The sequence below is a fragment of the Acomys russatus genome, chromosome 14, assembly GCF_903995435.1.
Source record: "Acomys russatus chromosome 14, mAcoRus1.1, whole genome shotgun sequence".
In the NCBI taxonomy this organism is placed as follows: Eukaryota; Metazoa; Chordata; class Mammalia; order Rodentia; family Muridae; genus Acomys; species Acomys russatus.
The window spans coordinates 55,477,086-55,493,389 of NC_067150.1; the positions used below are offsets into that span (position 1 = coordinate 55,477,086).

General features: G+C 45.9%; 1 protein-coding gene across 1 annotated transcript in view; it reads right to left on the reverse strand.

Moving 5' to 3' along the window:
- Positions 1-14,794, reverse strand: part of Map2k1 (mitogen-activated protein kinase kinase 1) — a 73,012-nt gene extending 58,218 nt beyond the window's left edge. Inside the window, exon 1 of the mRNA XM_051156641.1 lies at positions 14,386-14,794. Within this exon, the coding sequence (XP_051012598.1) occupies positions 14,386-14,465 (80 nt within the window). The 5' untranslated portion in view covers positions 14,466-14,794. The remainder of the gene's footprint in view (positions 1-14,385) is intronic.
- Positions 14,795-16,304: the final 1,510 nt, after the last annotated feature.

A 16,304-nucleotide genomic window follows, 5' to 3' on the forward strand; every position in this document is an offset into this window, starting at 1 on the left:
TATAATTTAAATGTCTTTAATAGCTTGACTCAAGGGACATTTATACATGATTCTTCAATTTACTTTAGAGCTATGATCTAAAAGAAGCCTTTACTGAATTCCAAGACTTAGTGGGCAGATACATAGATAGCAAATACTGACAACATAATTCAGTTAAGAATTTAAATGCAGGGACTGGAGAGATGGCTCACCAGTTAAGGGCACTGACTGCTCTTCCAAAGGACCCGGGTTCAATTCCAGCACCCACATGGCAGCTCACAATTGTCTATAACTCCGAGATTTGACACCCTCACACAGACATACATACAACCATAAAAATAAAAATAAAATATTTTTTTAAAAAAAGAATTTAAATGCATTTTCCAAATTATTTTTTCTGTGTGAGGAAGAGTTTCTCTATGTAACCTTAGCTGGCCAATAGCATGATACTTAGACCATCCTGGCCTTGAAATTAGAGATCCACCTGCCTCTAGCTCCCAAGTGCTGAGATTAAAAGCATGCACCACCATACCAGCCCCATTTTTCAATTTTTATCTGAAGTCTTTTTAGGTCAGGCATGGTGATACATGCCTTTAGTCCCAGCACTCAGGAAGAAGCAGGCCAATCAGAGCTTCATAGTGAGTCCCTGCTGAAGGAAAGGAGGAAGGAAAGGAGGAAGGAAAGAAAGATCTTTTTAGTCCATCTTGAAAGCCATTCCTGGTATACAAGATAAGTACCTAATATCAGCTCAAATAACATTAAGTATCTTAATCTTTAACAAATATATTAGAAGCTCACTGTAAATTTGGAGCTAGGTGTGGTGGTACATGCCTACAATCCCAGCACAAAGTAGACAGGGGCAGGAAAATTAAAAAAGAAAAAAATCCATTGTCATTTCAGTCGTAACCTAAATCTATCTGACCTACATGTATGTCGACAGCAAATACCAGGCAGCTGCTAGCCTCTGAAGCAGACAAACCTCTGTCATTTGAACTGTTTGGAAGCTGGTCCTGTTTGGAAGACAGATGGTTAGCAGCTGCAAGTTCAATTACAAAGAGGAGGAAGGCAGAGGAGGAAGCAGAGGGATCCAAGTGCCACTTCATATATTAAGCGTGGAATTCCTTTCCAACAAACATCTTTCATTTCCTTGGGGGAAGCCAACCGGATATGCCCTTTGAACTTGAGAGAAAAGCTTCAGAAGAAAGAACGCAGCTACAGACCGAGTGAAGCTGGAAGCATAGAAAAGTCACTCCTTTTAAATATCTCCATTCTATGACATGGTTTAAGGGAGCATGGAGGGCATGGGGGACTCCACTGTGCAGCCAGGCTGACGGTCTGGAATAAGAGTTGTTGGCTGTGGCCAGGCGGTGGTGGCGCACACCTTTAATCCCAGCACTCGGGAGGCTGAGGCAGGTGGATGGCTGTGAGTTTGAGGCCAGCCTGGTCTACAAAGGGAGAACAAAGCTACACAGAGAAACCCTGTCTCGGGGGCGGGGAAGAGTTGTTGGCTGAACATGTTGCCTCCTTCTTCGTCTCTCATTTTACCCTTTAAGCAGAGGGGTAAAAAGTTAACTAAGGGACAAAACTGACTAACTTCTAGACCAGCACCCGCAAGACACTAAGTGATGATGGTCTCCACGCATGCTACCCAATACAGTTGCCACAGTGGCCGTTAAGTCTTTTAAAGGTGACTAGTGTGGCTGAGAAACTGGTATTTAAACTGTACTGGATTTTAGTTAATTCAGATATAAACAGCTTTATGTGGGTAATGTCTAGTTTTGAAAAGTACAGCTCTACAAAACCCTCCGGCATTTTACACAGTGGGGTGGGAAAGGATGTGAGACTAGGCCTGACCTAGGCTCTAAACCTAGATCCACAACTTAGCAATTACACAATCTTATGCTGTTACTCAGCTTCCCCGAGCTTCGCATCCCCTACTGAGATAATGGCCTCTGAGGACCATTCCTGTAGAGAGAGCTGCAGTGGCTGGAGAGCAGAAGGCCCCGGTGAGTGCCAGGGCTCCTCCAATTCCTCTTCAGTCTTCTGACTCTACCTTGCCAGCCTTCCTGCACACATTCATTTTTATTGCCTCACAGACTGAAAGCTTTGGTCCTCACACACAGCCCTGTCTATCAGGGAAGCAACTTGCCTGAGAGTTTTCCCAGGCCCCCTCCCCAGTTGTGGGCAAGCCTCTAGTAATGCAAAGCTCAGCGCATCTGGCCCCACTGACTTCCGCTCGCCCTCTGTCCCCTCTGCCTCAGAAGGTCAGCAGCGGTTTGCACTCCTTCTGTGCCTCAATGCCACCAAGTCACCTGCTGCTTGTTCCTGGTACTTTCCTAACTCTCTCCCCTCGACTTCCCCTGCTAAGGATGGTATGGCTTTTTTTTTTTAAATATGAAAAGTCCTTAGGACTTTTTTTTAAATTACCACACTCAGAAATGGGAATGCAACAAATTCCATTTATGGCTAACCCAGAAGTAATTTAGTTACCAAAATTAAATAAGGCAAAAGAGACTGTTGTAGAAGAAATGTGCCAGCATAAGAATAATAAAAGTAGGCAAAGAGGACAAATAACTTAAGCTGGACTCGCTGCAGTGACGGTCTTTTTTTTTTTCTCTCTCTCTTATTTTTGTGTAGCAAACCTCGTATCTCATATGATCTACTTTTTAAACGAACCTGGATGTGCCAACTGTAACTCAGTAAAAAAGGAATCACCCTGGATCCACACAGAACTGTGGGGACAATAAATGTTAGGCTAGTTTGCCAGGCTTGTGCCCTTTAACTCCAGAGTCTGGAGCTGGGTAGACTATTCACTCTGTTACATTCTTTCTGAAGGGGGAACACATCTGAGGTGCTGAAATTCTTATGAACAGCCACAGTCAATAGATCGGTTCCAGAAAGGTGTTCATTTCAAGGGGACCACTGCTTCCCCTTCTGCAACTAACACCTTAACAGGCTCATCCACTAGGATGGAGTCATTTCCCTGTCCCATTTTCTTCTTTCTTTCCTTCTTTCCTACTCTTTTTAAATTTTATTTAAAGACAGGGTCCCACAATTCCAGGCTCTGGCTGGCCTAAACTTGTTAGTAGACTAAGCTGGCTTTGAACTCAGAAAGAACTGAGTGCTGAGATTAAAGACATGCACTACCAAGGCTGGCTCTCCCATTTTCTTATTCCTCTATTTCTTCAGCCACCTAAGAGAAGAGAATATAAAAGGGGCACTTTTTGAAAGATTCACATTATTACTTGAAAATACTTTTCAAAAAAAAAAAGAAAGAAAATACTTTTCAAAGAATATTAGATAAAGTTACAAAATACCAACCCTGGGGAAACTTGGCAACTTTCCAAGCCATTAAATGTCTGAAATCATGCAATGTATCCACCAGATAGTTAAAAGTCCAACTATCTCCTGCTCTAGCAGTGGAGATGTAGCAAGTTCCTCGCCTCCTTGTAAAAGCACCAGGCTAGAGTGTGAGGCATCACAGGCCCCATCCACTCCTGACAGTCTCTCCTCTAAAGGTGGATAGCTGAAAGAAGAAAAGTGTCCCTTCAGGAGACCCCCTGGAGTATCCTGCATGATACTCCTTAGAGACAGAGCTGGCCCTGACAAAGCAACCACGACTCCTTAATGGGAAAGCTGAATCTTGGGGATGACACCAATAAATCCAGAAATGTAATAAACTAGCAAAGGTAATAAACTAACAAAACATAGACTATGAATACTTCATTCAAGTTTTTTAACTATAGCTGATAAACACACACACACACACACACACACACACACACACACACACAAATTTTAAAATATTCAATGATAATAGCATCAAATAGTAACTCAGGACATGAGAACACTACTCAAAAGAAAATAATCAGATCAGAAAGAGAGAGAAAAAAAAGAATATCCAAACTACTTGAAATATAAGAATTAAATCAAAATACCACAAAAACCAGTAAACACCTGGAAAATACAAGTGAATAAACAATATTTCATAAAGTCCAGTAGAACACTAGAACATGTGGTGGGAAAACATTAACTTCAGCTGATACCTCTCTCCGATACACTAATCGCACATGGGACAAAGGGAGAGAAAAAAGGAAGCCACACACTCCATCTAGTTTGCAGAGGCAGCAAATGTCTAATGTTAATGAAAAGTAGATTGTCCTGTACACATGGCATGCTTGTAAAGGTTAAAAAAATATCATTTCTTCATTCAACAAGGAACATATTAAGGACAGTGTTATAATTTATAAAACTTTAAGATCAAAGTCCAAGGCAGGCATTGTGTGGCACATGCCTGCCATCCCAGCACTTGGTAGGCTAGGTGGGATGATCCACCCGCGGTGGCCAGTCTAGGCTACAGAGCAAGATCCTATCTCAAAAATAAATAAATAAATAAATAATGAAGGAAGTTTTTTTTTAATCTGAGAAAATAAAGGGAAGGGGACTGTATGTGACTTGTCCAAATGTTCAGCTAGTAGAATAGCACAGCCCCCACCTACCTCTCCTGCTTCATCTCCTGTGGCCTGCGAGGGTGGCTGTTTCAGAACCGACTGCCTATTCCCTCCAGACACATCTCAAGCTTCCGGCGGGTGTGAACTGCTCATCCAGCGCTTCCTGCCACGCCCCTCCCCCACTCCCACGGAAATGCTAGCTATCCTTCAAGACCCAGTTCAAAATGTCATCACTTCTGAGACAGCAGCTCCTCACCTCCTGGATGGGGGTTCGTCTCCCTCCCAGGGAGGAGTGCTACAGGGCTGTCTTTTACTTCTTCTTTTGGGGTACTTTTCTCATTCTGCAGCCATTTATTCCCCACGGCACTCACCTCCTCCGTTTCCATGTTTACATCCGAAAACCTTAGCGGCAAAGATTCTCTTACTTGTCTCTGAGTCACATACAGCTCCCAGCACAGAACATCCAGTAAAAACTAAGTACTGAACTAACATGAAAGGCAGAAAATAATTCCATTTCAAAAATATGGTAAATAAGCCGGAAGATGATGGCTCACACTTTCAATCCCAGCAAAGGCAGAGAAGCAATCGGATTTCTATGAGTTTGTGGCCAGCCTGGTCTACAAAGAGAGTCTAGACCAACCAAGGCTACACAGAGAAACCCTGTCTCGAAAAATAACCTGTTTTGTAATAACACAAGTAGCAGGGTTTATTGCCTATGATTTGGCACATTTACATAAATGAAAAATAAAATATACTGGTTTGAAAAGCATTTACAAGAGATCATTAAGCCGGGCGTTGTGGCGCACGCCTGTAATCCCAGCACTCGGGAGGCAGAGGCAGGCGGATCGATGTGAGTTCGAGGCCAGCCTGGTCTACAAAGTGAATCCAGGATGGCCAAGGCTACACAGAGAAATCCTGTCTCGAAAAACCAAAAAAAAAAAAAAGAGTATCATTAAATAATAAAACTCTGGAAATCATGGCTGTACTGCATAGTTTTGTGTCACCTTGACACAAACTAAAGTCACCTGAGAGATAAGAGCCTTAATGAAGAGAATGCATCCATAACATCAGGCGTGCACAAGTTGTAGAGTGTTTTCTTTTGTGTGTTTGTTTTTGTTTTTTCTTTTCTTTTTGTTGTTATTGTTGTTTGTTGCTTGGTTGATCGGTTTTAAAGGGTTTCTCTGTGTAGCCTTGCCTGTCCTGGACTCACTTTGTAGACCAGGCTGGCCTTGAACTCACAGCGATCCTCCTACCTCTGTCTGGGATTAAAGGTGTGCTCTGCTATGCCCAGCTTTTTGTTATTTTGAGACACGGTTTCTCTATTTAACCCCAGCTCTGTTGAAACTCACTTCGTAGACTAGGCTGGCCTTGAAATCGGAGATCCAACAACTCAGAGAGCCACCTGAAAGGCAGCATTTTCTTAATTAGTGATTGCTGCGAGAGGGACCAGGCCATTATGGGTGGTGCCATCCCTGGGCTGGTGGTCCCCGGTTCTATAAGAAAGCAGCCTGAGCAAGCCATGGAGAGCAACCAGTAAGCAGCACCCTCCATGGCCTCTGCATCAGCTCCTGTCTCTAGGTTCCTGCTGTTTGAGTTCCTGTCCTCACTTCCTTTAGTGATCGGACTAAGGAAGTGGAAGCTAAATAAACTCTTTCCTCTACAAATTACTTTTGGTCATGGTGCTTCATCACAGCAATAGTAACCCTTACTAAGGCAATGGCACCCATCTTTAATTACAGCAGTGGAGAGGGGGAGGTAGGCAGATTTCTGTGAGTTAGAGGCCAGCCTGGTGTACAGAGTGCGTTCCAGGACAGCCAGGGCTATATATTGAGACCCTTTCTCAAAAAACCGCACACAAAAAAACCAACCTGGAAATCACCTAAGTGACCAAGGAAGTCACATTTGCATAGAAAGCCAAACTTTATCACATCTACTCTTCAGCCAACTAAAGTGGCAAGTGTAATGAGTGTGTCTACGTGTAAAGGTGGGAGTGACCATCAATGGTCTCAGCTAGCTAAACCAAGCTTGGGGCACACACCTATAGTCCCAGCTCTTGGGAATCTGAGGGAAAGGATCAAGCGTGAGGTCAGCCTTACCTACAGAGTGAAACTTTATCTCAGAGCAAAACATCTAAAAAATGCTGCTTGGGCTACAAGATGGCTCAGCAGCTAGAGGCACTCGATGCCAAGCGTGATGACCTGAGTTCAATCCCTGGGATTCACCTGCTATAAGGAGAGAACCCACTCTGGAAAGTCCTCCACCCCTTACACACACACACTAAATATTAAAGATTGTTAGAAATAAAATTCTATCTAGGGGCTAGAGAGTTGGCTCAGTGGTTAAGAGCACCGTCTGCTCTTCCAAAGGCCCTGGGTTCAATTCCCAGCACCCACATGGCAGCTCACAACTGTCTGTAACTCCAAGATCTGACACCCTTACACCGATGCACATAAATTTAAAAATTAAATAAAAATATTAAAAAAAAAAAATTCTATCTAACAGAATAAGTATAAGTAGAAAACTTGATGGGTGCAGGTTCTGTTTGTTTGTTTTTTGAGTCAGAGTTTCTCTGTGTAGCCTTAGCTATCCTAGACTCACTTTGTAGAGCAGGCTGGCCTCGAACTCACAGCAATCCACCTGCCTCTGCTTCCTGAATGCTAGGATTAAAGGTGTGCGCCACTACCCCTGGCCTTGGGTGCAGGTTATTTTTTCTTTTCAATAATTTTAATTTATGTGCGTTGGTGTGGGGATGTCAGATCTTGGAGTTACAGACAGTTGTGAGCTGCCATGTGGGTGCTGAGTATTGAACCCAGGTTCTTTGCAAGAGCATGCAGTGCTCTTAACCACTGAACCATCTCTCCAGCCCCATGAGTACAGGTTCTTTTTTTAATTTTTTTTCTGAGACAGGGTTTCTCTGTGTAGCCTTGCTGTCCTGGACTCACTTGTAGACCAGGCTGGCCTCGAACTCACAGCTGGGATTAAAGGCGTGCACCACCACCTCCCAGCTGGGTACAGGTTTTTTTTTTTTTTTTTTTTTTTTTTTTTTAATTTTTCTAGACAGGGTCTCTCTGTGTAGCCTTGGCCATCCTGGACTCACTTTGTAGACCAGGCTGGCCTCGAACTCACAGCGATTCGCCTGCCTCTGCCTCCCGAGTGCTGGGATTAAAGGCGTGCACCACCACGCCCAGCTTGGGTACAGGTTCTTTAAAGAGTGTTTTATACATCAAGATTTCTAGAGCTGTCCTGAAAAGTGAACTATTCACAGAGAAAAGGTCACAGCCCTTGCCCACTCTCTGTTCCGCTCCCAAACCCCTACTTAACCTGACTCCTCTCTGACATCAAAGCAGGATGGCCCTGACAAAGACAGGGAGAAATCTGAGGCAGGATCAGCATTTTCAAATCTGGCCCTTTACCAGGACTCAGAACACCTGCTCTTTTAAAACAGAGCTCCATTTATCCAGACAGAGTTAACTCAGCAAAGAGGTAAACTCAGCCTCCAAACAGTCTCCTGGGAGCTAGACAACAGAAGCAGGGCACAGAGCATGAGGTCAAAAAGAAGTGAATAAATACAGCTCAGCAAGAGGAAAACCATGCCTGGTGCTGGAAACCTAGCAAACTTCCCAGGGCCAGGAAAGCCATGGATCTTGAAGGACCTACAACTAATTCCCTACACCAGCAAAATTCCTAACAACAATCTAAACATTTGTGTAGTCTTCAACTCTCATCAAGCAAACTTCTCTTTGCAACAAAGAGTATTACAGAAACCCACAACTAATCAAAAAGCAGAGTTGTGGAGCCCAGTCCCAACAATACATCTACAAAACACTCCAACACCTAAAGTTCTAGGAACATTGTAGATGAGGGGACAGAAACACATACCAATAAATGCACATGCCAAAGTAGGTATGAGGAAAGCCAAGAGGCCTTAACCCTATACAAAGAACTACAGGCACCTAGGGAATGCTGAGAGTGGGACGAATAGTTTTCTCCAGGGAAGAGCACACCAATTGGTTATCTGATACCAAATGACCAGCCCTGAAAATGTACACATTAGTAGCATTATACAAACAATAGGTTATACTTAGGAGTATATATGTATACACATATACGTAACAACAATTAATGAAAAAGGAAGCCATGGATTTGAAATAGAGCAAGGAAAGGTATATGAAAGGGTTTGGAGGGAGAAAAGGGAAGAAACGATGTAATTATATTAATTGCAAAAACTTTTTAAAAAAACAAATGACAACAAATGTTGGGGGAAAATATTAAGTGGCAACAAGAAACCTGGATGGTTTTTCAAAACTGGGAGTTACTGGGAAGGATCAACAGAAACAAAACTGAGACCCTGACATTTCTTCTCAGGCCCACTTCACTGTCTTCCCATCTTTGGGTTTTCTGGGTTCAGTTTCTCAAAATGTCTGCAAGACTCACCACTACTTGACCCAGACTTCTGGTGGAATCAAGCACTCATGCCGAGGAAAGGTATCGGGAATTTGAAGGGTTCTAGTAGGCCACAGTTTAGCAAACAGGGCTCTGACAGGTCTTGCCCTTCCCCCATTCCTCCGCCTTGCTAAACTGTTAGATTACATTCCTAAAGCCAGCCAAGGTCTATTCCCTTATTTGGCCACTTACTCCTCCCCACCCCCCACCTCCCCCACCCACCGTCACCCCCAGGCCCCCGGCCCCCAGGCTGACCACCAAGGTCTAGCTATCAAAGTACTGAACAACAATCAAAAGCCCGCTTTGGCTCACCTAACTACATACTGAATATATAGTACACAAGGCTTTCAGCTATCATATGTTAATATTCTCTCACTTTGTTTCTTTCCCTTTATAAATTTCGATTTGCCTATGGGCCACATCTGTCTCCTCTCTATCCAGAGGCAGTCCTTTGTCCCTCCCAGGCAACTATCCCCTCCCCCCATCTCCTCATTCCTTTCCTTCTCCCTAGTCCTGCGTCTCTGGTCTTTGTCTCTATTCCCTGCCCTTTGTCCCTCTGGGGCAAATAAGTCTCCTTTGTGCTGAGATTTTGGTGTTGGTGTGTTCTGTGTGGATTCCAGTCCTTTCAGCGTTTGTGGGTGTGACTGGGGTTGTTTTGTTTGGGGGAGGGGGGTTTCCTTTGGGATAGGCTCTCACTAAATTGCCCAGGTGGTCTTCAACTCCTGTGCTCAAACCATTCTTCTACCTCCCACTCCTGAGTAGCTAGGAATCAAGTATGCAGACCAGGCCAGGCTTTGTTTTTGTTTTTCAATACAGGGTTTCTCTGTGTAGCCCTGGCTGTCCTGGACTCACTTTGTAGACCAGGCTGGCCTCGAACTCACAGAGATTCTCCTGCCTCTGCCCCCTGAGTGCTGGGACTAAAGGTGCGCATCACCACCGCCTGGCTCCAGGCTTGGTCTTAACTCCACTGGTAACACACTACCTACCTCATCAGTATTGCCAACCCAGAGGCCCACACAGGTGAAGGAGAAAACGATGTAAATAAAAAATTGTATGAGCAAGGCACAGTAGAACCCGCCTTTAATCACAGGACTCAGAGGCAGGCTGATCTCTGTGAGTTCCAGGGCAGCCTGGTCTACAAAGCGAAGTTTCGGACAGCCAAAAAGAGCAGGAGAGGGGCCCAGTAGTTAATAATACTGTCTACTCTTCCAAAGGGCAGAGGCTAAATTCCCAACACCCATACAACAGCTCACAACCATTTGGAACCCAGACACAGGAGATGCCTTCTTCTGGTCTCAGAGGGCATCATACTTTTAGTGCATAGACATATATGCAGACAAAACACCTATATACATAAAATGTATAAATAAGCCAGCACGGTGGCACACACCTTTAATTCCAGCACTTGGGAGGCAGAAGCAGGGGGATCTCTGAGTTTGAGGTCAGCCTGGTCTACAAAGTGAGTTCCATAATAGCGCCGGCTACACAGAGAAACCCAAAAACAAATAAATAGAAACACAAAAAGAAACACAAAAACAAATAAATAGAATATATAAATAAATATACATTTTTAAAGCAAAAAATAAAAATAAAAAAATAGGGGATGTAGCTCATAGATCGAATGCTTGTCCAGCATGAGAGGCCCCAGGTCCAACCCACAGAAAGACTGCACATAAGTGACCTTCATTACACAATACAGACAAAAAGCACAAAAGAAGTTAAAAATGAGAAAGGGCGCCGGGCGTGGTGGCGCAAGCCTTCAGTCCCAGCACTTGGGAGGCAGAGACAGGTGGATTGCTGTGAGTTCGAGGCCAGCCTGGTCTACAAAGTGAGTCCAGGATAGCCAAGGCTACACAGAGAGACCCTGTCTTGAAAACAAAAACAAAACAAAAAACAAAAGAGAGAGAGAGAGAGAGAGAGAGCGCGCAAAAGGAGTTGCCATTAAAACTGACATAAGCCCTTCAGTACATCTAAGAACTTCAAATAAAACACAATCTGATTTGGAAGAAGAAAAAACCTGACATAAACCTCAGAATAAATTTTGTTCTCTGGGTATTGTATTCTTATTAGGGATTAATGCAAACATGAAAAGGGGGGAGGGGACTAGTGGCAGATATCACAGGCCATACCTGTGAACTTGGATGCTTCCCTTGAGAGGTTGAGGCAAGTGAGCACGGATGTTAGAGGTCAGCATAGGCAACACAGCTAAACTTTGTTGAGAGACTGACTGCAGCCACAGATGGACTTTAAAGATGGGGAGCGTTCATTTATTTAGCACAGACACTGGACAAGATGCTAGGGAAACATCAACGGAGAAGAGTCTGTCCTGGCCTTTACAACATGTGTACAACTCCAGACTTGATCTCTAGAACTGGGAAGAAAAATTAGTGTGCATTTGTGCGTCATTGGACTGGGGGTACAGCTTAGTGGTGGCGTCCTGAGTAGGACTCGAGGTTTGAACCTTAGCACCACAAACTAATAAAGAAGAATCAAGGCTGGCGTGGTGGTACACACCTTTAATCCCAGCACTCCAGGAGGCAGAGGCAGGCAGATCTCTGTGAGTTGGAGGCCAGCCTGGTCTACAAAGGGAGTCCAGGACAGCCAGGGCTATACAGAGAAACCCTTGTCTCAAAAAAGTGTGCAGATAGGGCACTTATATACACAAAATAAATCTCAAACAAACAAAACATGGGAGACCTGAAGGGACATGGTGGTCTATAAGGACAGGATTTTTAAGCAAAGGTAACAACTGCTTCTTCCCTCACAAGGAGAAGAAAAATGGATTAACTACAAAGGAAACAGCATGTGCAAAGGCTGGGGGTCAGGGGAATACAACCCATCTATGGAGGAAGTGAAAGAGAGCAGAAGGAAAAAGCCACAGGAAATGTGGTTAGAGGAGGGAGTGGTGGGGGCACAGGCAGGAATAGGGGCATAGGCCGGCAGTTCCGTCAGAGTTCCTCAGCCCAGCATGAGGAGTTGGGACTTTATTCTAATTGCAATGGAACAAGGGGGGTGGGCATGGCAGGACAGGGGAAGGGACACAGGATGGGGACAACAATGATGCAAGCTTATTTCTAATTTATTTCATTATAATATGCTAGCAATATGTCCCCATAGTTTAAGTAATAAAGATATTTCTACATTTTTCCCTACGGACCCCTAAAACTTACATAAACTGCGGGGCCTGCATTACTAGCTTCTTCCTTGAATGAGTAAGTGTAACGTTAACAGCAAGCTCAAGGTACCAGGAGGAAAGCAACCTCGACAATTTGACACCAAGAACTCCTCACCATCAGTGCATATTTTCTTCTTCCTCTTCCTTTTACCTCACGTTGTCTCATGTTTGAAACAGGCCATGGTGCAAGCACAGAGATCACAAGCACAAGGTTTTCTGCTGACAGCTCGACAGGAGAGGCTCTGCTTGAGAAACCCGCCCCAGGGTGAGACGGGAAGCCTGTCAGCTCACTGTGCCCCCTCGCCCCAATTAGTGCTAGGAAACAAGGGTACAGTCCCTGTTTGTCTCCAGCAGCCGACACAGAAATGTCTCCTATTGTCACCTAGCAATGAGTCACGGAGGTAAGGCAGACTGCACAGAAAACTAGGCTAAAGGGTTATTTGTCCAGAGGCACCTTAACACATCCATCCACTACCATCAACGGACACGACCTGTCAAGGTCCACCAGCCTTCTCAACTGTCAAGGCAGGCACCCAGGCACAGGCACCGGATGGACAGTCTGGGAAGGTTCATTTTAATCACAATGAATCCTTGTAAGTTGGTTCTATTATTAGGACCACTTGTTCTGAAAAATAAATAAAAAACAAATAAGCCTGGGCCCAGAGAACATAAAAAAACTTCTCCAGGCTCACCAACTGCAAGAAACAGAAACAGCTTCAAATCCAACCTGACCCAGCACACAGCCTCTGAAGCTGACTACTGTTAAGAACCTCAAGATCGGACTGGGCGTGGTAGCGCCTGGGAAGCAGAGGCAGGCGGATCGTTGTGAGTTCGAGGCCAGCCTGGTCTACAAAGGGAGTCCAGGACAGCCAAGACTACACAGAGAAACCCTGTCTCGAGAAGGGAAAAAAAAAAAAAAAAAGAACCTCACAATCACCAAACATGTGGTGGGGGAAGAGGGGTACACATCAGTCCTGAAAACAGTTACTGAAGAATATCTTGCCTCAAAAGGGGGTTGGGAGGCTTGCTGTCTGTTTTAGAAGAGGCAAAAGGCTGTAGATACAAACTGAACAAATGATAGTAATCCTGCTCAACTTAATGGCACAGAAAACTACCATGGGCTGAGCAGGATGTAAAGAAGAGATGTGTTTGGAGCAGGTCTTAATAATCTGGCTGAGCTCACACAAGCCCACTACCAGCCCTGCCATGACTGCAGGTATCAAGGAAAGTCACCATACCAACAGGTTGTGAGTTATTAAAATCTAAAAAGAGAAGCCCAGCGTGGTGGCGCACGCCTTTAACGCCAGCACTCAGGAGGCAGAGGCAGGCGGATCGCTGAGTTCGAGGCCAGCCTGATCTACAAAGCGAGTCCAGGACAGCTATGATAGCATAGAGAAACCCTGTCTCGAAAAACCAAAAATAAAAATAAAAATGTTTTTAAAAAAATCTAAAAAGAGAAGGGGATTAGATGATCTCCAAAGGGCAGAATGCCTGGGGCGATTTTCATTTTGTCAGATACCTCAAGTCTCCTGCCATTAGGTAAAGATGAAGAATCTAAATTATTCTAGTTATTTCTCCATCTAGTCAAAGAAACCCAACAGGTGGGTTCAGACACCCACCTTAGGAAATAAACTACTGTCTGTCTGTAAGCAATGCTGACCGCTGCAGATATCAAGCACCTTTGGTTTTGTTTCCATGGTCTAAGTTCTTATGTCTGAGAGCAATTTCCGGCTCCGAGCCACATACGCAAAGCCAGGAGAATATCTGGTGGACTGTTGTATGACCAGTCAGCTGAGGAGAGACTCTTCCCTCGAGCAAGGCAGCTCCCAAGAAAAAGGTCACGGATAGGGAGTCCCCAAAGTGAGCCAGGGAAAAGCCATGGGGAAGTCTGTGCACACACGCCCCCGCTGGCCAGGCGACCAACCGGCCACAAGGCCCCACAGGTGTCAGGCACCAAAAGTAATGGGGCTCACCCCATCCCAAGTCCACACTCAGACCCCGAGTAGGTCTCAAAGGCGCAGATGCGACCTGAATTTGCTCTGCGTCCCATTACAGGCCACAATCCCAGAAGATGCCCTTTAGGCAATAGCTTGGGAGACGCATTATGTTTCGTTTTCTCGGGCGAAGATTGATATCGGCGGCCAGGGGTGACAGACAGGGTTGGGAAATAGGGGGATCCGGACTCGCAAGGTGCACGGCCGGTGTGAGTCAGGCGCACAATCAGTGCTTAGTCACCGATAGCCCGGCGGCTGGAGTTCCTCGCCCCCCACCAGCCGGGCCGTACGTGACGGAGCCGAGCCTGGCGGTGGCGGCCTCCGGGCCACTCCCGGTACTCACTCGGCCGAGCTGGTCCCGTTAACCGCCGAGCCATCGGGGGCCGGGTTCAGCTGGATGGGCGTCGGCTTCTTCTTGGGCATCTTGCAGCCGGGAAACAGCCTGCAACTCAGCACGGAGCGCGCGGGCGCTACTCGCTTCCTCCCTCGGCTCTGCCCAGAGTCGGGGCGGTTCTATAAGCGCCGGGGGCTTGGGACCCTCCGCCCAGGCCACGCGGAGAACCAGCGGCGCGCGATCGGAGGCCCGGGACTCTCTCGCCTCAGCGCACGCGTTCCTTGGGCTCCGGCGGCCCCGCTGCGCACTCTCCACAGCTCAGCTACAGCCGGGACCACGGAGAAAGTGCAGCCACTGTCGCCACTGCACTCCGCGACGCCGCGTACAGACGTCCCAGTGAGGGACCGGAGGGAGGTGGAGGGGCGGGGAGATAGGCAAGCCCCGCCTCCCCTGGGCTCCAGCGCTTCCCTCGCGCCTGCCTGACTCCACCTCCGTCGCTTCGCCAGCACCCAATGAGAACTAACCTCAGCGGCAGATGACGCGGAAATACGTCATGGGGGCGGGGCGGCACACGCTGGCCTGGGGCGGGGTCCGAGGAAGGCTTTCCGGGCGCCCTCTGCTGACCACCGTTGTCCAGGTGGATGTTAAAGGAGGTTTTTTTTTTTTTTTTTTTTTTTTTTTTTTAAAGGATTTATTTATTTATTATGTATACAGATCTCATTATAGATGGCTGTGAGCCAGTATGTGGTTGCTGGGAATTGAACTCATGATCTTTGGAAGAGCAGTCAGTACCTTTAACCTCTGAGCCATCTCTCCAGCCCTAAAGGAGGTTCTTGCACGTCGGTCGCCATGCCTCTGCCTCGTGCTGCTTGGCCTCTTTATCACAACTACTCTTCTCCCTTGTTGACCCAGATAAAAGTACAAAATAAATAAGAAAAGAACCCCTTAAGCCGGGCAGTGGTGGCGCATGCCTTTAATCCCAGCACTTGGGAGTCAGAAATAGGCGGATCGCTGTGAGTTCGAGGTCAGCCTGCTCTACAAAGCGAGTCTAGGCCAGCCAAGGCTACACAGAGAAACCTTGTCTCAAAAAACAAAAACAAAACAAACAAAAAATTAAATTAAAAAGAAAAGGACCCCTTTACGTGTCCTGAGACCAGGCGGAATAGAGTAACAGAAAACTAAATTTATCAAAAGCAGGAGTACACGCCTTCAGTGCTAACACAGGAGGCAGAGGCAGGCTGATGTCTATACGTTCTGAGGCCAGCTTGGTCTACATAGCAAGTTCAAGGCCAGACAGGCGTACATTGTGAGACCTTCTCTCAAAATCAAAGAAAAGTTGTCAAGAAACTCCTTACACCAAACTGGCATCATTTTTTCTTTTTTAGTTCTACTAAAATAGTGAGTACCCTGTACTGTTGAGGTGGTAAATTGATGCAGCCTATTTTTTAAGATTTGTTTATTTATTTATTTATTAACTATACAGTGCTCTGCCTGCATGTACACCTGCAGGCCAGAAGAGAACATGAGATCACATTATAGATGGTTGTGAGCCACCATGTAGTTGCTGGGAATTGAACTCAGGACCTCTGGAGGAACAGTCAGTGCCCTTAACCCCTGAGCCACCTCTCCAGCCCTGATGCAGCCTATTTTTGAGAGCAGATTAAAATCTAATCAATGGGTCAGCCTATATGTAACCAATCTCACATCCCCTTTTTTTTTGTTTTCCAAGCCTTAAAAACTCTCCTTCAAGCCTGGACAGATAGTACCGAAGCTGAGAATGTTTGCTGCTCTTGCAGGCCCTGAGCTGGGTTCCCTGCATTCATGTTTGGGCAGCTCACAACTGCCTGCAGCTCCAGCTCTAGAGGACCCAGTATCTCTAGCCTCGGAGGGTACTTGCACTTCTGTGCACATAGCCACCCCCTCACAAA